This window comes from Paramisgurnus dabryanus, chromosome 13 (genome assembly GCF_030506205.2).
Source record: "Paramisgurnus dabryanus chromosome 13, PD_genome_1.1, whole genome shotgun sequence".
Lineage (NCBI taxonomy): Eukaryota > Metazoa > Chordata > Actinopteri > Cypriniformes > Cobitidae > Paramisgurnus > Paramisgurnus dabryanus.
Genome location: NC_133349.1, coordinates 17,597,719 through 17,612,406, shown reverse-complemented (window position 1 = coordinate 17,612,406; position 14,688 = coordinate 17,597,719). Strand labels below are relative to the sequence as shown.

At 37.9% G+C, this 14,688-nt stretch overlaps 2 protein-coding genes across 8 annotated transcripts in view; one reads left to right on the top strand and one right to left on the bottom strand.

Moving 5' to 3' along the window:
• Positions 1–5,021, top strand: part of zhx2a (zinc fingers and homeoboxes 2a) — a 13,323-nt gene extending 8,302 nt beyond the window's left edge. For 4 of the 7 annotated variants that reach the window (XM_065245602.2, XM_065245603.2, XM_065245604.2 and 1 more), the window contains exon 3: positions 2,442–5,021. In XM_065245602.2, the coding sequence (XP_065101674.1) occupies positions 2,594–5,011 (2,418 nt within the window). In that variant the 5' untranslated portion in view covers positions 2,442–2,593 and the 3' untranslated portion in view covers positions 5,012–5,021. The remainder of the gene's footprint in view (positions 1–2,441) is intronic. The other 3 variants (XM_065245606.2, XM_065245607.2, XM_065245608.2) reach the window with 1 other exon arrangement.
• An 868-nt stretch (positions 5,022–5,889) lies between these two features.
• derl1 (derlin 1) lies at positions 5,890–14,645 on the bottom strand. Its single transcript, XM_065245610.2, has 8 exons — positions 14,316–14,645; positions 9,170–9,281; positions 8,996–9,060; positions 8,688–8,714; positions 8,352–8,447; positions 8,185–8,237; positions 7,963–8,073; positions 5,890–7,797 (listed from the first exon to the last, which is right to left on the bottom strand). The coding sequence occupies exons 1-8, from the start codon at positions 14,466–14,468 to the stop codon at positions 7,647–7,649; spliced, it is 768 nt and encodes a 255-aa protein (XP_065101682.2). The 5' UTR covers positions 14,469–14,645; the 3' UTR covers positions 5,890–7,646.
• Between the last annotated feature and the right edge of the window lie 43 nt (positions 14,646–14,688).

Here is a 14,688-nt window from a genome sequence, read left to right as displayed (position 1 = left end):
ATGTGCTTACAGCTTGTGTCTCATTGTTTTTCATTTAATAGCCGTAAGCCCTTGGCAAACACTCACTATTCAGAGTGTGCATGTAAGCGCATTCCTTTCATGATTTTTTCCCTTTCCTTAATGGTTTTTTATGAGTTTTTTAAGTGCAATGATGATGTGTTGAAGCAACCTTCCTAATAATTGTAATTAGCTGCTAATATCTTAGCTGCGTGTTTTTCAAATGCTTTATAAAAGATCACTTATTCATTCTTTCTTACTTAATATTTTTCTACGTTTTAAAATATAGTGAACTTATTAAAACGATGAAATTACTATTGTAACAATGGGAATTATGTTGTAACTAAAATCATCCAATATAAATCAAAATTATTTTGCATCTTTAAAGTAGCCACCCTTAGCCTGGAATTTGTAAAATGATACACTTGGTATTTTATCAAGCAGCTTCTCACCTTGGGAAGTGGTTGAAATAGTATAATAGGAATTTTCATCTATTATGGGCTCTTATTGGCTTCTTTTCTTCATTATTTGTGACCCTGCCTGTGAAAACCAAGCTTAAAGGATTAGTCAATTTTCTTAAAAAAAAATTCAGATAATTTACTCACCACCATGTCATCCAAAATGTTAATGTCTTTCTTTGTTCAGTCGAGTGGAAATTATGTTTTTTGAAGAAAACATTCCAGGATTTTTCTCATTTTAATGGACTTTAATGGACCCCAACAATTAACGGTTTTAATGCAGTTTAAAATTGCAGTTTCAAGGGACTCTAAATGATCCCATACGAGGCTAAGGGTCTTATCTAGCGAAAAGATTGTAATTTTTGGCAAGAAAAATAAAAAATATGCACTTTTAAACCACAACTTCTCGTCTTCCTCCGGTCCCGTGAAGCGGAATACATCATCAGGTTAAGAGATCACGGAAGACGTATCCGTAACAACACCTTGTTTACAGGTGTGGAGAAAGAGGACCGTTCCGACGTTGTTGTATGTCGAATGATACTAATTCATGTCTTTGTGTCAGTTTATTGTTTAAAATGGCTTGCAAATGTGCGTTTCATATATGTAACACGTGACCTTTCGACGTCTTTACAAAATTACGTGAGGTCGCGCTGACACGTCACAGGACTGGAGGAAGACGAGAGGTTGTGATTTACTTATTCATTTAGATGTTTTAAAAGTGCATATTTTTTATTTTCTTGCCAAAAATGACAATCGTTTTGCTAGATAAGACCCTTATGCCTCGTTTGGGATCGTCTAGAGTCCTTTGAAACTGTAATTTTAAATTATGGATTTTTTTTAAGAAAATTGACTTATCCTTCAAGTCATTTTGGGGATTTACTGTTTTCAAAATAATATCATTCTACAGGATGTAAAAACAATCTGTTACAAAATAACCTTGATAACTTTAATAAAGACTGAGTAAAGCCATGTTAATGATTGAAATGAATGTGAAATCTGAGAATTTGATGCTCCAAATATCATTTAGATTTATGACACTTCAGCATGGATTTCACAGCCATGGTCAAATTTGGTCCAAGTCATCATTTTCAAAAATATCTTAAAATATAAAATTTTTCTAATAAAAAATGTATATATGTTGGAAAATTATGTTTTTGTCTACATAAGTAATTTTATACATTTTAAAACATACCTAAAATATTTTTAAGATCATGATCATAAAAATATTTAAAACCTTTTAACAATACTGTATAAAAATTCATGCAGCTACTGCTAGACACACTATCAAATCTACTGCATAAAAACTTTAAAAATTGTAATTTCTTTATTTCACAGCACATAGAACAAAAATACCCAGGGCTACATTAGACTTGTGCTATCACATTGAGTTGAGGCTGTGATATGAGATGCTCAGGGTCCCATCCATATTTAATCAGTCTCCAATGTACTGAGATCTGCCGAGGGCACCACAAGCCTGAGGAAGGCTATTATTGGACTGGACTAGTTGGGCCTGGCACATGATGTTTTTGCCCCTCCCATCTAGACTGTCCACCATATTGCTGATGCCTTTAATTAAAGCATGTAAAAGTGCTTTTAATACACAGCACAAAGGCATCTGAATGCTTTCATGCAGTAGCCTTAACTACAGCATAGCAATTGGATGCTTTTTAATAAAGTTCTGTAGTCGTCTGTGATGTTTCTGATACTAAATCAAGTTGTGTTGCATAAACTTACTCTACGATTAATACAGTTTTATGAAACCTGTGTTGACAAGCACTTTATAACATTGAAAAATGAAAATCCATCACAGAGGATACACTTACAGTTCAGCTGTTTTGTAGTAGTCTGCATTTTCACATGTGTCTAGGCATCACATTAATTTCATATTATCTTGACATTACAGTTCATATTACTTTTATTTTAATGCATCAGTATCTAGTTAAGGTTTTATTACTCAATCATGCTTTGTTTTTTGTCTTTGGTTAGACAGTGTGGTCTGGGATGAAGTCTCATGAAGCCTTCCATTGGAGCTGACATTCACAGTCAGCGAAATCATCATTTACTGATCCACCCGTTTAAGACCTGCGCATTGCCCATTAACAAAGCCCCCCCGCACTGCACTGTCCTACTTCCTGACCATGGCTAGTCGAAGAAAGTCGTCAACGCCCTGCATGATCCGACCAGATGACTTGGTTGCAGCAGACGATGCAGATGACATGGACTCCTGTGTAGACAGTACAGAGGAGAATGGATCATGTCATGTGTCTTCTACTGAGGAATGGACAGACAGGAAGAGTTCTGTGAACTCAATGCAGGACACAACAGAGCTGGAAAAACCAGAGGTGAAAACTCAACCTCAAAAGAAAATCCAGGGTGGCTACGAGTGCAAATACTGTCCGTTTTCCACACAAAATCTCAACGAGTTCAAAGAGCATGTTGATTCCAATCACCCAAACGTTATACTTAACCCACTGTACTTGTGTGCGGTGTGCAACTTCAACACAAAAAAGTTTGATTCTTTGACAGAACACAATGAGAAATGCCATCCTGGGGAGAGCAACTTCAAGTTTAAGAGGATTAAACTCAACAATCAGACCATTCTGGAACAGACAATCGAAGGTTCAAACTGTGCAATCATCTACGATGCCACCAGCCTTCAACAAGGAGAGGACTTCAGTTCTTTTCCTCTAAGCAAATCCACAACGGTCAAAATGGGAAAGCCAAAAGCAGACAGTATTCGGTTGCCAGGAGAGGGTCAGTTGGACAGACTCACTCCAGAGCTACCTAAAAAGCAAATTACCGCAGTGAATGTGAACGGGACCGTGATTATCCCAGATGCAACTCTTAAAGACGGCCTTTCTCATATCATGCCATCCCTGCAACGACCACCTAACTATAATTTTGTACCAAAAATTGCTGTCCCCCTAAACACTTCAAAATACAACCCATCATTGGATGGCAACCTGACCCTCATCACCTCCTTCAACAAGTTTCCCTACCCTACCCAAGCTGAGCTCTCATGGCTCACTGCAGCCTCTAAACATCCAGAAGAACAAATTAAAGTGTGGTTCACTACCCAAAGGCTAAAACAAGGGATCAGCTGGTCTCCAGAGGAAGTCGAGGAAGCAAGAAAGAAAATGTTCAATGGGACAATTCAGCCTGTTCAACAGGCGTTCACTGTCTTGCCTGCTCATTTAACTCAGTCGACTAAAGTTTCACAGTCCCTTATCCAGACTGTCCCTTGCCATGTTCTTGGACAATCCAGCCTAGTTTTGGCACCCGTTGCCAATGGCTCCACTGCAACTGCTACTTCTCTTGCACTAACAGTTACAAATCAAATAGCACAGGGTGTCAAGAGACCCCACACAACACCACTGGTTGCCTCGGAGGTCAAGAGGCCTTCAATAATCCAATCCGTTCAGAGCACTCCCAAGTCTGTCTCTCCAACACCAAGCCTGTCTTCGGATTGCGAGAAAACCCCCGATCAGATCAGAGAACTGACCGGCAGCTATGCTCGGTGCCAGTTTCCTGATGATGAAGAAGTGTATCGTCTCATTGAGATGACTGGCCTCTCCTGGGGAGAGATCAAAAAATGGTTCAGTGATCAGCGTCATGGAAACCTTAAGGCAGTGCAACAGATTAAAACAGACATCTCGTCGAGGGAGAACCAACCTCACAAGCCTGTCGCCACACAGTTTCCACTTCTAGAGAGAGTAAAAGGCAAATCTTCAGAGCAAATGAAAAAGTTAGAAGAAAGTTTCCAAAGGACTAGCTTTCCAACACAGGCTGAGATTGACCACCTTGTGGCTGACACCAGGCTCTCCAAAACCGAAATAGATTGCTGGTTTACGGATCGACGTGCACTACGAGACAACCTGGAGCAAGCCCTGCTCAACTCGATGGGATCAAAAAGACTCGAGCATCATCTTCAAAGGGGCACCCTGAACGGAGTCCATGAACAGGACAACCGAGTCAGGGACTCGCCTCTTCCCATTCTCACGTCACCTCTGTGTCCAGAGGCTATTGACGGCAAGTCTCTCGGCCTTCTTAAAGATATGTTTGCACAAACCCAGTGGCCCTCACCGGACGAGTACATCCAACTAGAAAATCAAACAGGGCTAGCTCGTACAGAAATCGTTCGCTGGTTCAAGGACAACAGATCTGCTCTAAAGAGCGGAACCTTGGATTGGATGGAGCAATTTCAAAACCTTAGCAACAAAAGACAGAATGGGCAGAATAGCACGGTGATCTCAGAACAAGCCCAGAGTGTTCTACAAAGGCATTTTCAGGAGGCGAAGCTACAAAAGGGGGAGGGTGTTGAGAAGCTAGCAGAGCAGTCAAAACTAACCAACCAGGACATTGTTGAATGGTTCACCAGCAAGCTGGGCCACAACATGCCGGACATCAGCAAAAACAAGGACCAACATGGACAAGCAAGTGTAGACAGTAGGAGGTGGGGTTCCTTGGCACCTGACACTGATAGCAAAGACTTTGATGGACAGAAGGTAGCACGAGACCTTGAAGTCTTGTCTGCTGAGCACCGAGTGACGGGATGAAGTGATAAAGGTAAAGTTTTATTTCTTGAACATTACTGGTTGATATTTTGAATAAAAGAGTGAGAGAGTTGCCTCTTATAATAACGTAGCAGCTGTGGCAGTAAGACACCCGGGATGTCGGCAGTCTGTAATTTAGCCTTTTAGAAAACAACTTGGCAGTGAAAGAGGGCAGAACCCACGTTTTGTGTGCGTGTTAGAAGAGGGGACAGCATGTCGGTTTTTAATTTTTCTTTCAGACCTCCATCCATAATGTATGAGTCAAACGGTATTTGTTGCTTGTTCTGTTGCAGAAGAAAACAGGCTGCTATGACTGAACTAGATGGGCCTAATGTTTAAGGAATGTTGTTGCACATGGAACCAATGATCTCTGACGCTATCAGTGGAAAAAGGGGACTGGGAGCTTCAATGAAACACTGTCCGGAGAGTGACCATGGAGTGCCAAAGTTTGACTGCTGTTATTCAGTGTTTGATTTTTTTAAAGGGCCCTTGTAAATATTTTTTTCTGTACTTTGACAGATTTGTAAAATTTTTTGAAGACAAGACTTTTGTTACATTTATAATAGGAGTCCCAAGACATTTCCCCTAACCCTTATAATGGAATGTTTAATCATTTTTGTGAGAGGAGACAAAACCAATCCACCTGCTGCCTGGTAAAGCTGGCATAGTTAAATGTAAGAGAACACAATGTGATGGCACTTAATGTTTTCAAGTGGACACGTAAAAGTGGTGCTTCTATAAAATCCATCTCATTCCAAAAACGAGGTGATATTATGGACTTGTTTGGACTGTGAACACATTGTCTGCAGTCTCACATTCTACTTTCTCGCCAAGGGGACAGCGCCACATGGTGGACATAATCAAAACTGAAACTAATACAAACAGTGATGCACAGCACGTTTATTTGTTGTTATAGGCTAATTTTTGGCAATATTACAGTAACGGCAAAGTTATCTTGATCATGTTGGCTTTTCTGGTATCCAAGGTGTAGTACCATTTCCACTACTCGGCTGTGAACTGCTTCGACTAGCTTCTGTGTATTTCTTTTCCTGCAGCTGCATTAGTGTCACGTTCAGACATGTATCAGGAAAACTGTACTGCTACCAAGAATCTGCTTGCTCTTTATAAGAACCAGTCTGCTGTAACTCAATAAAACACAACTGATTGAAAGCCTGTATTGCGACCTGATGTTTACAGTAACGCCAACATCGCCCAATGCCAAAGCAAAACATCACACAGAGCATGTCTGTATATATGAGGGTGTCTGTATATATTGAATCTAATCCCTAAAAGGATTAATTTGCCCAAAAATGAAAATATTAATCTCAAGTTGTAACAAACCTGTATCAATTTCTGTGTTTTGCTGAAGACAAAGAGAAATGTAATCTAGCCGGAGTGCCACTGACTTCCATAGTAAAAAATAAAATGTATATGGAACTTAATGGTGCTCATGAACTTGGATTACAAACATGGTTCAAAATATTTTTGTGTTCAGCAGAACTATGACGTGTATAGAGGTTTATAACAATTGAATGTGATTAACTGGCAAAAAAATTTTTTTGGATGAACTATCCCTTTAATATGCAGTCAAATGTGATCAAAATAGTGAGCACTGTTGGTCTTTACAGTGTATTTGTAGCATCAGTAATTTAAAGAGCGCTTGATAATGAAGCAGCAGACATGTAAATGAAATATATTTAGTCGAACAGTAGTACTACGTTCTGAAAGGGAATTTAGGCAGGATCGTACCACCATATACCATGTTATTAACATATCAACTGGATTTGATTTTTCTTCATCTTTAAAGTGTGTTGAGGGACATCACTATAACACATTGTGTCATACATTAAAGTACTCATTCAACCAAATGCCATAGTGCACTATTGATACAACACAAACTTTTAATTATAAAATTAACTTTGATTCAGTTTGCCAATCGATGCCAGATTGAAAAAATGTCTAATGTGTATTTATATACATATTACACCATTTTTATTTAGTTTAATGTGTGAAAAGTGCAAGCTAGTTATTCTGTAACCAGACTGACTGATAGCCTTTTCTCAAGGCCTGCCTGCAACTAAATATGTATATAAAACAGACTGAAACATGCACAGCATTTTCATCTGCAAGTATCTGATTGATAATTCAGTTCATTCACAAATGTAAAGCATGTGTACTGTTCAGGAAAAAAAAGATTTGACAATTTAAACCTAACGAATTTTAAGCGTAAATTAAGATTAATTAAAAAAATGGCCATGACTGTTCTGAAACAAATATGCAAACATTTTACATTGAATGTAAACAGAGAAATGAAATGGATAAGATTTCAACTGTGAGCAAGTAATATGAAGCCTACATATACTGATACGCTGTTGTATTGTGGGAAAGACAATCAACGCCGGTCCTCTGAATTTCCTAGTTTCTGTACACACTGAAATGACAGTGTGATATTACATCAAGAGTAAAACAAAAAACAAGACATAACGCTGGGGAAAAAATCTCTCTCACATTCTTCTTCTCCTTGTAAGTCAGAAGAAAAACAACAAATACAAATCAATTCCAAAACATATAAAATCCATATTTTGCAGCATTGATGTTAGAAGTTTCAGTGTTTATCCACAGGCGCGAGATAAAAGGGTCAGTCGTCCCCCAGCCGAAAACCTTGACCCCAGTTATGCCGTCCACCACCACCACCTCCTCCTCCGGCCTGTTGCTGAGGCACAGGTCTCCTGCTTGGGGGAACACCAAATCCAGAAACTCCACCTCGTCGACTGGGAAACCAATTGTACCTATGGAAGAATACGACAATGAAACAAACACAAACATTATTGAGATAACATTAAGCAAATTTCCAAATCATATAGCTTTCATTCATTAACATATCTGACATTTCATGCACATGAGCATTGCACTGAATACAAAAAGCTGTGAACAGCTGTGAAAACTGAACTCACAGGAACTGAGGGGTGGAAAGAAATGACCTGCCACCCAGATCCATGGGGTATTTGAACATCAGAAAGAAGTAAAGGTGGCCCACCAAGTTCCCGATCAGCTCGTTGACAACACTGACAAAGAAGAAGCACAAGTCATACCGAGAAAAATCATTTTTAAACATCATCGACTTCAGAAATTACAGTGATTGACCACAAAACTGTGTGAGGGAAAAACATTCTTACGAGCCACCGATGATGTAGTTGAATCCAAGAATAACCCAAGGGAGATAACAAGCCTGTGTGAGTGGGAACATTACAGGTTCCAGGTTTAGGTTTTGTGGGTTTTAAAACACATATGACTCATATTTTACAGTAAATATAGGGCATTAATATTGATATATATTTAACACCTTGAATCTAGTGCCAAACCAGAAAGACACAACCGTGTCTCGATTTAGCTGAGCCCAGACGTACAGAACAGACATTATCAAAGGGATCATCAGGAGCTGCAAATACAAACAAAGCCATATTTAAAAACAAAAAATGATTTTGAATATCAAAATATAAAAAAGTAATGGTACTTTTAAATAACTAATAGCTTATATTGAAAAGGTTATGAATTAGGTTGTGTCAGACTTTATCACTTTATAAAGTGACAAGACAAGATAAATGTGACTTTGTCTCTGAAATCCAGGCTAAAGTCTTATAAAATTATAATAAAGGAAAGAAACAGAAAAATGACTAACCTGCATATCCATCATTAAACCCGTTATCTGAATTCACAAATGTAAAGGAAAGACACATGTACATACATCTCAATGCATGTCAATTTAGTGAATGGTTATGTGGAATGGACTTCTTGCCAGTGAATATTAAAATCACTTAATGCAATACACCACCAACCTGCTGATTTCAGCATGTCACATTTAATAACTGAACTCATCTGCAGTTAATGCGAGGATGGGATGCACAAATATAATTTGATGGCACTAAATAATCACTTGTTTGCATTGCACCGAATGACACATTTAATCTTACAGTGCAGAAAGGATACAACGATGCAAATCCAGTTGAACAGAAGCATGAAAATGTAATCTGCTGGTCTTCCATCAAACGCTCCTATGAAAGAGGAAATAAATGATGATTAGCATGGGATTTGACTTCACATTTCACTCTGCGCTCTCAGCATGTTTCAGATTCAGTTATTCTTATATGGTACGTGACCTACCTGTTTCGAGCCTAGTGGAGTACTGGTATAGGAAATACAAATTAACCAGGTAAAGAAACCCTGTTCCTGGGCCGACTGGGAAATACATTGTTGCAGTTAGCGGTCTCCATATCTGTCGAGAGAGTGCAAAAAAATATATAATCAGCGACTGGATGCAAGTTACAGATGCTGATAAACTAATTAAGATTTCATCCGCAAAGAGTTGTCAAAAACCAAGATGACCCTGAGCTAGTGATTTCTGATCTGAATGATCCTGTAGAAGAGCATTGCGTTAGCAGTGCAAATGGCAATGGATTCGATCCCAGGAAACACAAATGTCACTTAGGATAAAAGCATATAACAAATGCATAAATGTGAATGTAGCATAGTAGAGAGTGTATATAAAAGAACTTGAAAAAACAATATATTTAACACATGCATTCATGCACTAAAGATCAAGGTTTGAACTACGCTTGCACTGCAGATTCGATTTTCATCACCAGAACAATACGACTGCAGCAGTTGAGCAAACATTGCCCTCTGACAGAAAACTCAGACCCTCATCTGGTCTCTCATCCAGATCTGTTGAGTAAGAAACTGGGTCAGTAACTGACACGCATGCCCTCCTTCATAAATCTGACACTCTCTCCAGTGTTTAATTTGCTCTGCACACCTTATCGCTCACTATGGGCTCTGAATGTCTCTTCTCTGTTCTCCTCGCCCCCTCCGTGTATCCCACCACCCTCCCTTCTAGTTATTTCTTTCCTCCCTCTGGCACACACAGAAACTCTGAGCTAGCAGGGTTTTTGGTCTGGGGGACCGTGAATCCGCTGAGCAGCAACGCTTTGATGTTGGCGTCTGAAGCAGCTCTGCGGTAACCCGCCAGTCCAGCGGCCCCCTCGCGCATTGCAGCATAAATCACGCCAGCTCACTTGTGTGGAGAGGTGACCTCTGTGGACTGCAGCACAGAGGAAAGTGGGTTAAAAGCACAGCAGGATTGGTAAGCCAATGTGAGAGGATAAGGGAGAGGTTTATTTGGCTGCCTCTCAAGAGTTAAATGGTTCCTTCACAAGAGAACAATGCCATGGCCTGGATGCTTAGTTTTTTGTCTGGCATTACTCCAGACTGGTTTTACCTATTAGATATAGCCGAAGGCATAGTATACTGACTACACTATAATCAAAACAAAACCTATATTACACTATTATACCTTTACATACAAGTTGACAGAGCAACATATCAATACAGACTTTCCAATACTCTGTGTGTGTGTGTGTGTGTTTCACATGAAATTACTTTTTAAACACATGTAATAAATAAATCTAAAAGTGATTTATAAAAACATACACAACAGTAATATCTAAAAATGGCTGGGAGATATTTGGACTTTGGTGAATGGGTTTTTCATCAAGTTTTTGCAATTTTAAGTCCAGAAAGGGAGATTTGCGCCACCTTGTGGAACTGAGTAGAACAGAAAACAATCTGGTGTCAATTTAATGAATGACTGTTTTCAATGTTTAACAAAAAAAGACAAAGTTGACATTTTGTAAAACGTAAACGTCTCGTATTTAGTGCACAAACCAGATTTTAAATATCACAGTTACAAGTTTAAGAAGTATGCTAAAGTACTTTGCAAAATTGGAAGTAGCCGGAAGTAACCCCAGATGCGTAATTAACTATCAAAGGTCGAAAACAGATTGGATGCATAAACAAATTATGCATTTAAGTCTTATTTGTGGGTAAATGAGTTTTAATTTAAATGGCAGGTTTGATAATAAGCAACAGTCTAATATTTTACTCATTTGTTTTTTTTTTTGTGTGTGGTGGGTAATTTTTAATTGAGAATAACATTTACAAAACAACTAAAAGAGTCAGCATAGTATACAAGTGTGTATGTATTACAAATATTACATACATTTTTAAAAGGGTATCCAAAGAGTCTATCATAGTGTTTTAAGTAGGCATGGGTTGGTAACTGGTTTCAAGGTATACCGAGGTTTTGAAGACTCAAGGATTCAAAACCACTAACATTTTCTGTGATACCATTCCAAGGTATGAGCTGTGTTTACACAAAAATAATTTAATCATCATGTAATTAATTTGATGTTTACATTTAATATATTACAAAAAATATTTTTTTAAAGAATATTATAATTTAACAACTTCATGTTGTATGTTGCTTAAAAATAAAATGTGTTGTGTCCAGTTGAAATTTTTTTTGTATACACAAACATTTGAAAAAAAAAAACACATTTTAGTGTTGAAATGGCAATACTGCAGCACTGTGAAACCATTGTATTTTTGCTTAAAGTGCGTTTTGCAGGTAAAATTTTTCCACGAATTTGGGCAATTTGCTTGTTGATAATAAACATTTAAATTGTTATCCATTGTATTTTATGTTGTTGGTTATCACAAAACGGAATACAAAACGAAAAAGTACAGCGGTTTGCAAGGATTCTCCTTTCCCCCTCAACGCACTGCATGACGTCACGTTGGGGAGAGAATTTGCCTTAAGAGCATTGAGAGTGACTAGAGAGATGAGTAAAGTACAATATTCAGATTATATCAATGCAAATTATAGATAAATACATAGATATATAGATAGACTAGATAGATAGACTAGATAGACAGAACGACAGATAGATAGATAGATAGACAGACAGATAGATAGATAGACAGACAGACAGACAGATAGATGGGCTAGTATAGAGAGATAGGCAGAAAGCCAGATAGCCTTAGCATAACTTCGTGTAGAAAGTAAACAAACAATTAACATACTCGTGCATGCTGGTTTGAGGGGGACCATAATCCTGCTGAAATGGGTGTATGCGATCTTCAGCACAAACGAATTCATTTCAGGCAGCATGACTCAAATCCTGGAAGCTGAGTGAGGCGTCACGTCGTCACATCTGGTCGCGAGGTAAGAGCCTCGAACACCGATCAAAACGCACACATTTCCCTACAGCCAGTAGCGGAGTTTCAGTCGGGAGAGTCGGGACTTTCCCGGTTGGCCGGTCTGATAATAGTTATACATTGGGAGTTATATTAGCAACACCGTCTGTCGGTCTGATGTGCGGCCGGTTCCCGCAGCCCGCTGGTCAAACTATGCAGCCTCTCTGCTCAACAAATATAAAAGTGCTCAACCCGTTCGGCCGGTCCAATCATGTCCAGGATTTATAAAAATACGGGGATCAGTGATTGGTTTCTAGCCTGTCATCCTTTGATGTAAAAAGCCGCCGAACGCCTGTTTATTGCAGTATGCGGTTGGATTCAAGCCCGCTGCAGCTGCTGACCGCTGCTTCTGTGTATAAAATGATCGTGTGATTCGTTATGATCGCATAAACAATATAACAAAACTTCCTTTTATTTCACATAAAAATATATTTTAGATATTATATGATAGACTAGTAAGTGTGGATTAAGGATGTTTAAAACTCTCTAGCCTGGTGGTCAGGACATGAATGGATTGAATCAGCAGATTTGCAAAGTTTTATTTATCTCCACATATATCATAAATAATAATTAGCAGGGTAACTTTGCAGTATACCACATTATATATTTCCTATTATGTATATATGATTTCCATATTATAAACGTAAGTATTAATAAAACGGCAATAAATGTCTCATCTATTTCTATGGCTCTGGCTGAGGCTTTCATCTACTTCTACCCAACGTGACGTCATCGCCGAATTGCTTAAAAAAAACGTTAATACCAAAAACATTAAAAAAGGGTCTTTAAGACCTTTTTTGAGACATTTTAAAAATGATATACATATCTTGAGTGATTTATGTACCCATTAATCAACAGTGGTGGTTAACCTGCAACACGCCCTTTAAGGTTATCATACCCTCAAAATCTCAAACCGGCCCATGCGTAGTTTTAAGCACATCAATGTTTTTTTGTTTTTTAACATTTCAGAGATTTTCAGAGACACAGAAGTTTGCAAGCAACATTAGTAAATTAACAAAGTATTTAAGATCTTTGTTAATGTTGTTTTTATAATACATAATAACATATTTTAATCTAAAATAATATTTGCCTTTAATAAATTAAAAAACAAAATCTGCCAATTCTGACCAAATATTTTGGATGAGTCAGCATATCTCTCTCACTTCTGTACATAAATCATCAATATCAAAGAATTTTGAATTGAATTATTTAACAGGGTAAATAGTATGTAAAATTTTAAATTGTACTTCTTTTGTTTTACTTGTAATACAATATTTAAAGGTTTTTAACCAAGCATTTCTCCAGTTGATATTATTAATAATAGAAGTTCAAAACAATTCCCTATAGTTATAATTTTATTTTGCTTTTAAAAGATGTTTGTTATTACATTTTTATCAATCAACCCAATACTGTTTAATGTTAACTTTGACTTGGTCATTATTGTAACTTAAGGAATTAAGTTCCTTAAATTGTATTGGGAAACTACAGGTTTGCATAAATCGTTCATAGGAATTAAGGATTAATAATTTCAAACATATTTAAAAGATGATTTATGTCCATGTTAAACCAATTCTTTGTTATATTGCCATTATTCCAAATGAGAGAAGTGTGGGAAGAAAATGATTTAAGTAGCATATTTTCCAAGCTAAAAGATAATATTTTACTACTAAAGCATCCTTCCTATAGAGTAGTGACGTTAAGGTAAAAAAAGTGTGTGTACGGTACTTACACTGTAAAATGTCTGTAGAAATTACAGTATTACTGGGTATTACTGGCAACTAGCTCCAAGTAACTTACTGTAGACTTTACATTTATGTTATTTACTGGCAACAGTTTGTTCAAAGTTAAATGAACATGAAACATTTTCAGTCTTTATCTTCTACAGTAAGTTACTGGCAACCAGCTGCATAATTACAGCACATTTTTTACAGTGTACGTTCAGATTTCTTTAGCACTAAGTGAAATCATAAGCAGTGATCATGTTTAGGTTGACATTATGATAGATATTTAACACAGCAAGTCTCTGGACTCCGCATTCAGGCAAACAACATCACCACTACAAATGCAAAAAAGCAACAACACAGCTCTCCTAAATGTAGTCCATCATGTGTCGCACTGGAGTAACGTTACTCATGTATGAGGCCTACAAGGCCTTAGTCATCACCGCTGTTGTTTTATGAAGTTTCTGTGTTGTGAAATGTCAGTGTGAACGTACCTGAAATTTATAAAAGAAAGCCTCCGGCCATAACACAAGATACACAGGACTGATTAATCCCAGCTTTCCTATTAGCGGCACGGCTATTGAGCCCGCAAACCAGTATCGAGTGACGAAAGGGATGTTTTTAAACCAGTCCCCGATATCTGACATCTTGCCATATGATTTGACACCCGGGAAATTATCTGTCTGTTCTCCGCCGGTGCTGGTTTTGGTGAAATTGCAGGTGCAGCAACGAAAAATTGATCACTGTGCAGAAATGCTGGTCCTGTCTTCTATTTTGGTTACTCTGATGCGCGTACTCCTTCCCCGTTTCGTTTACATGACGTGGCTGCGTACAGACGCGTCCTGGAGTTCAGTTAAATTTGACTGT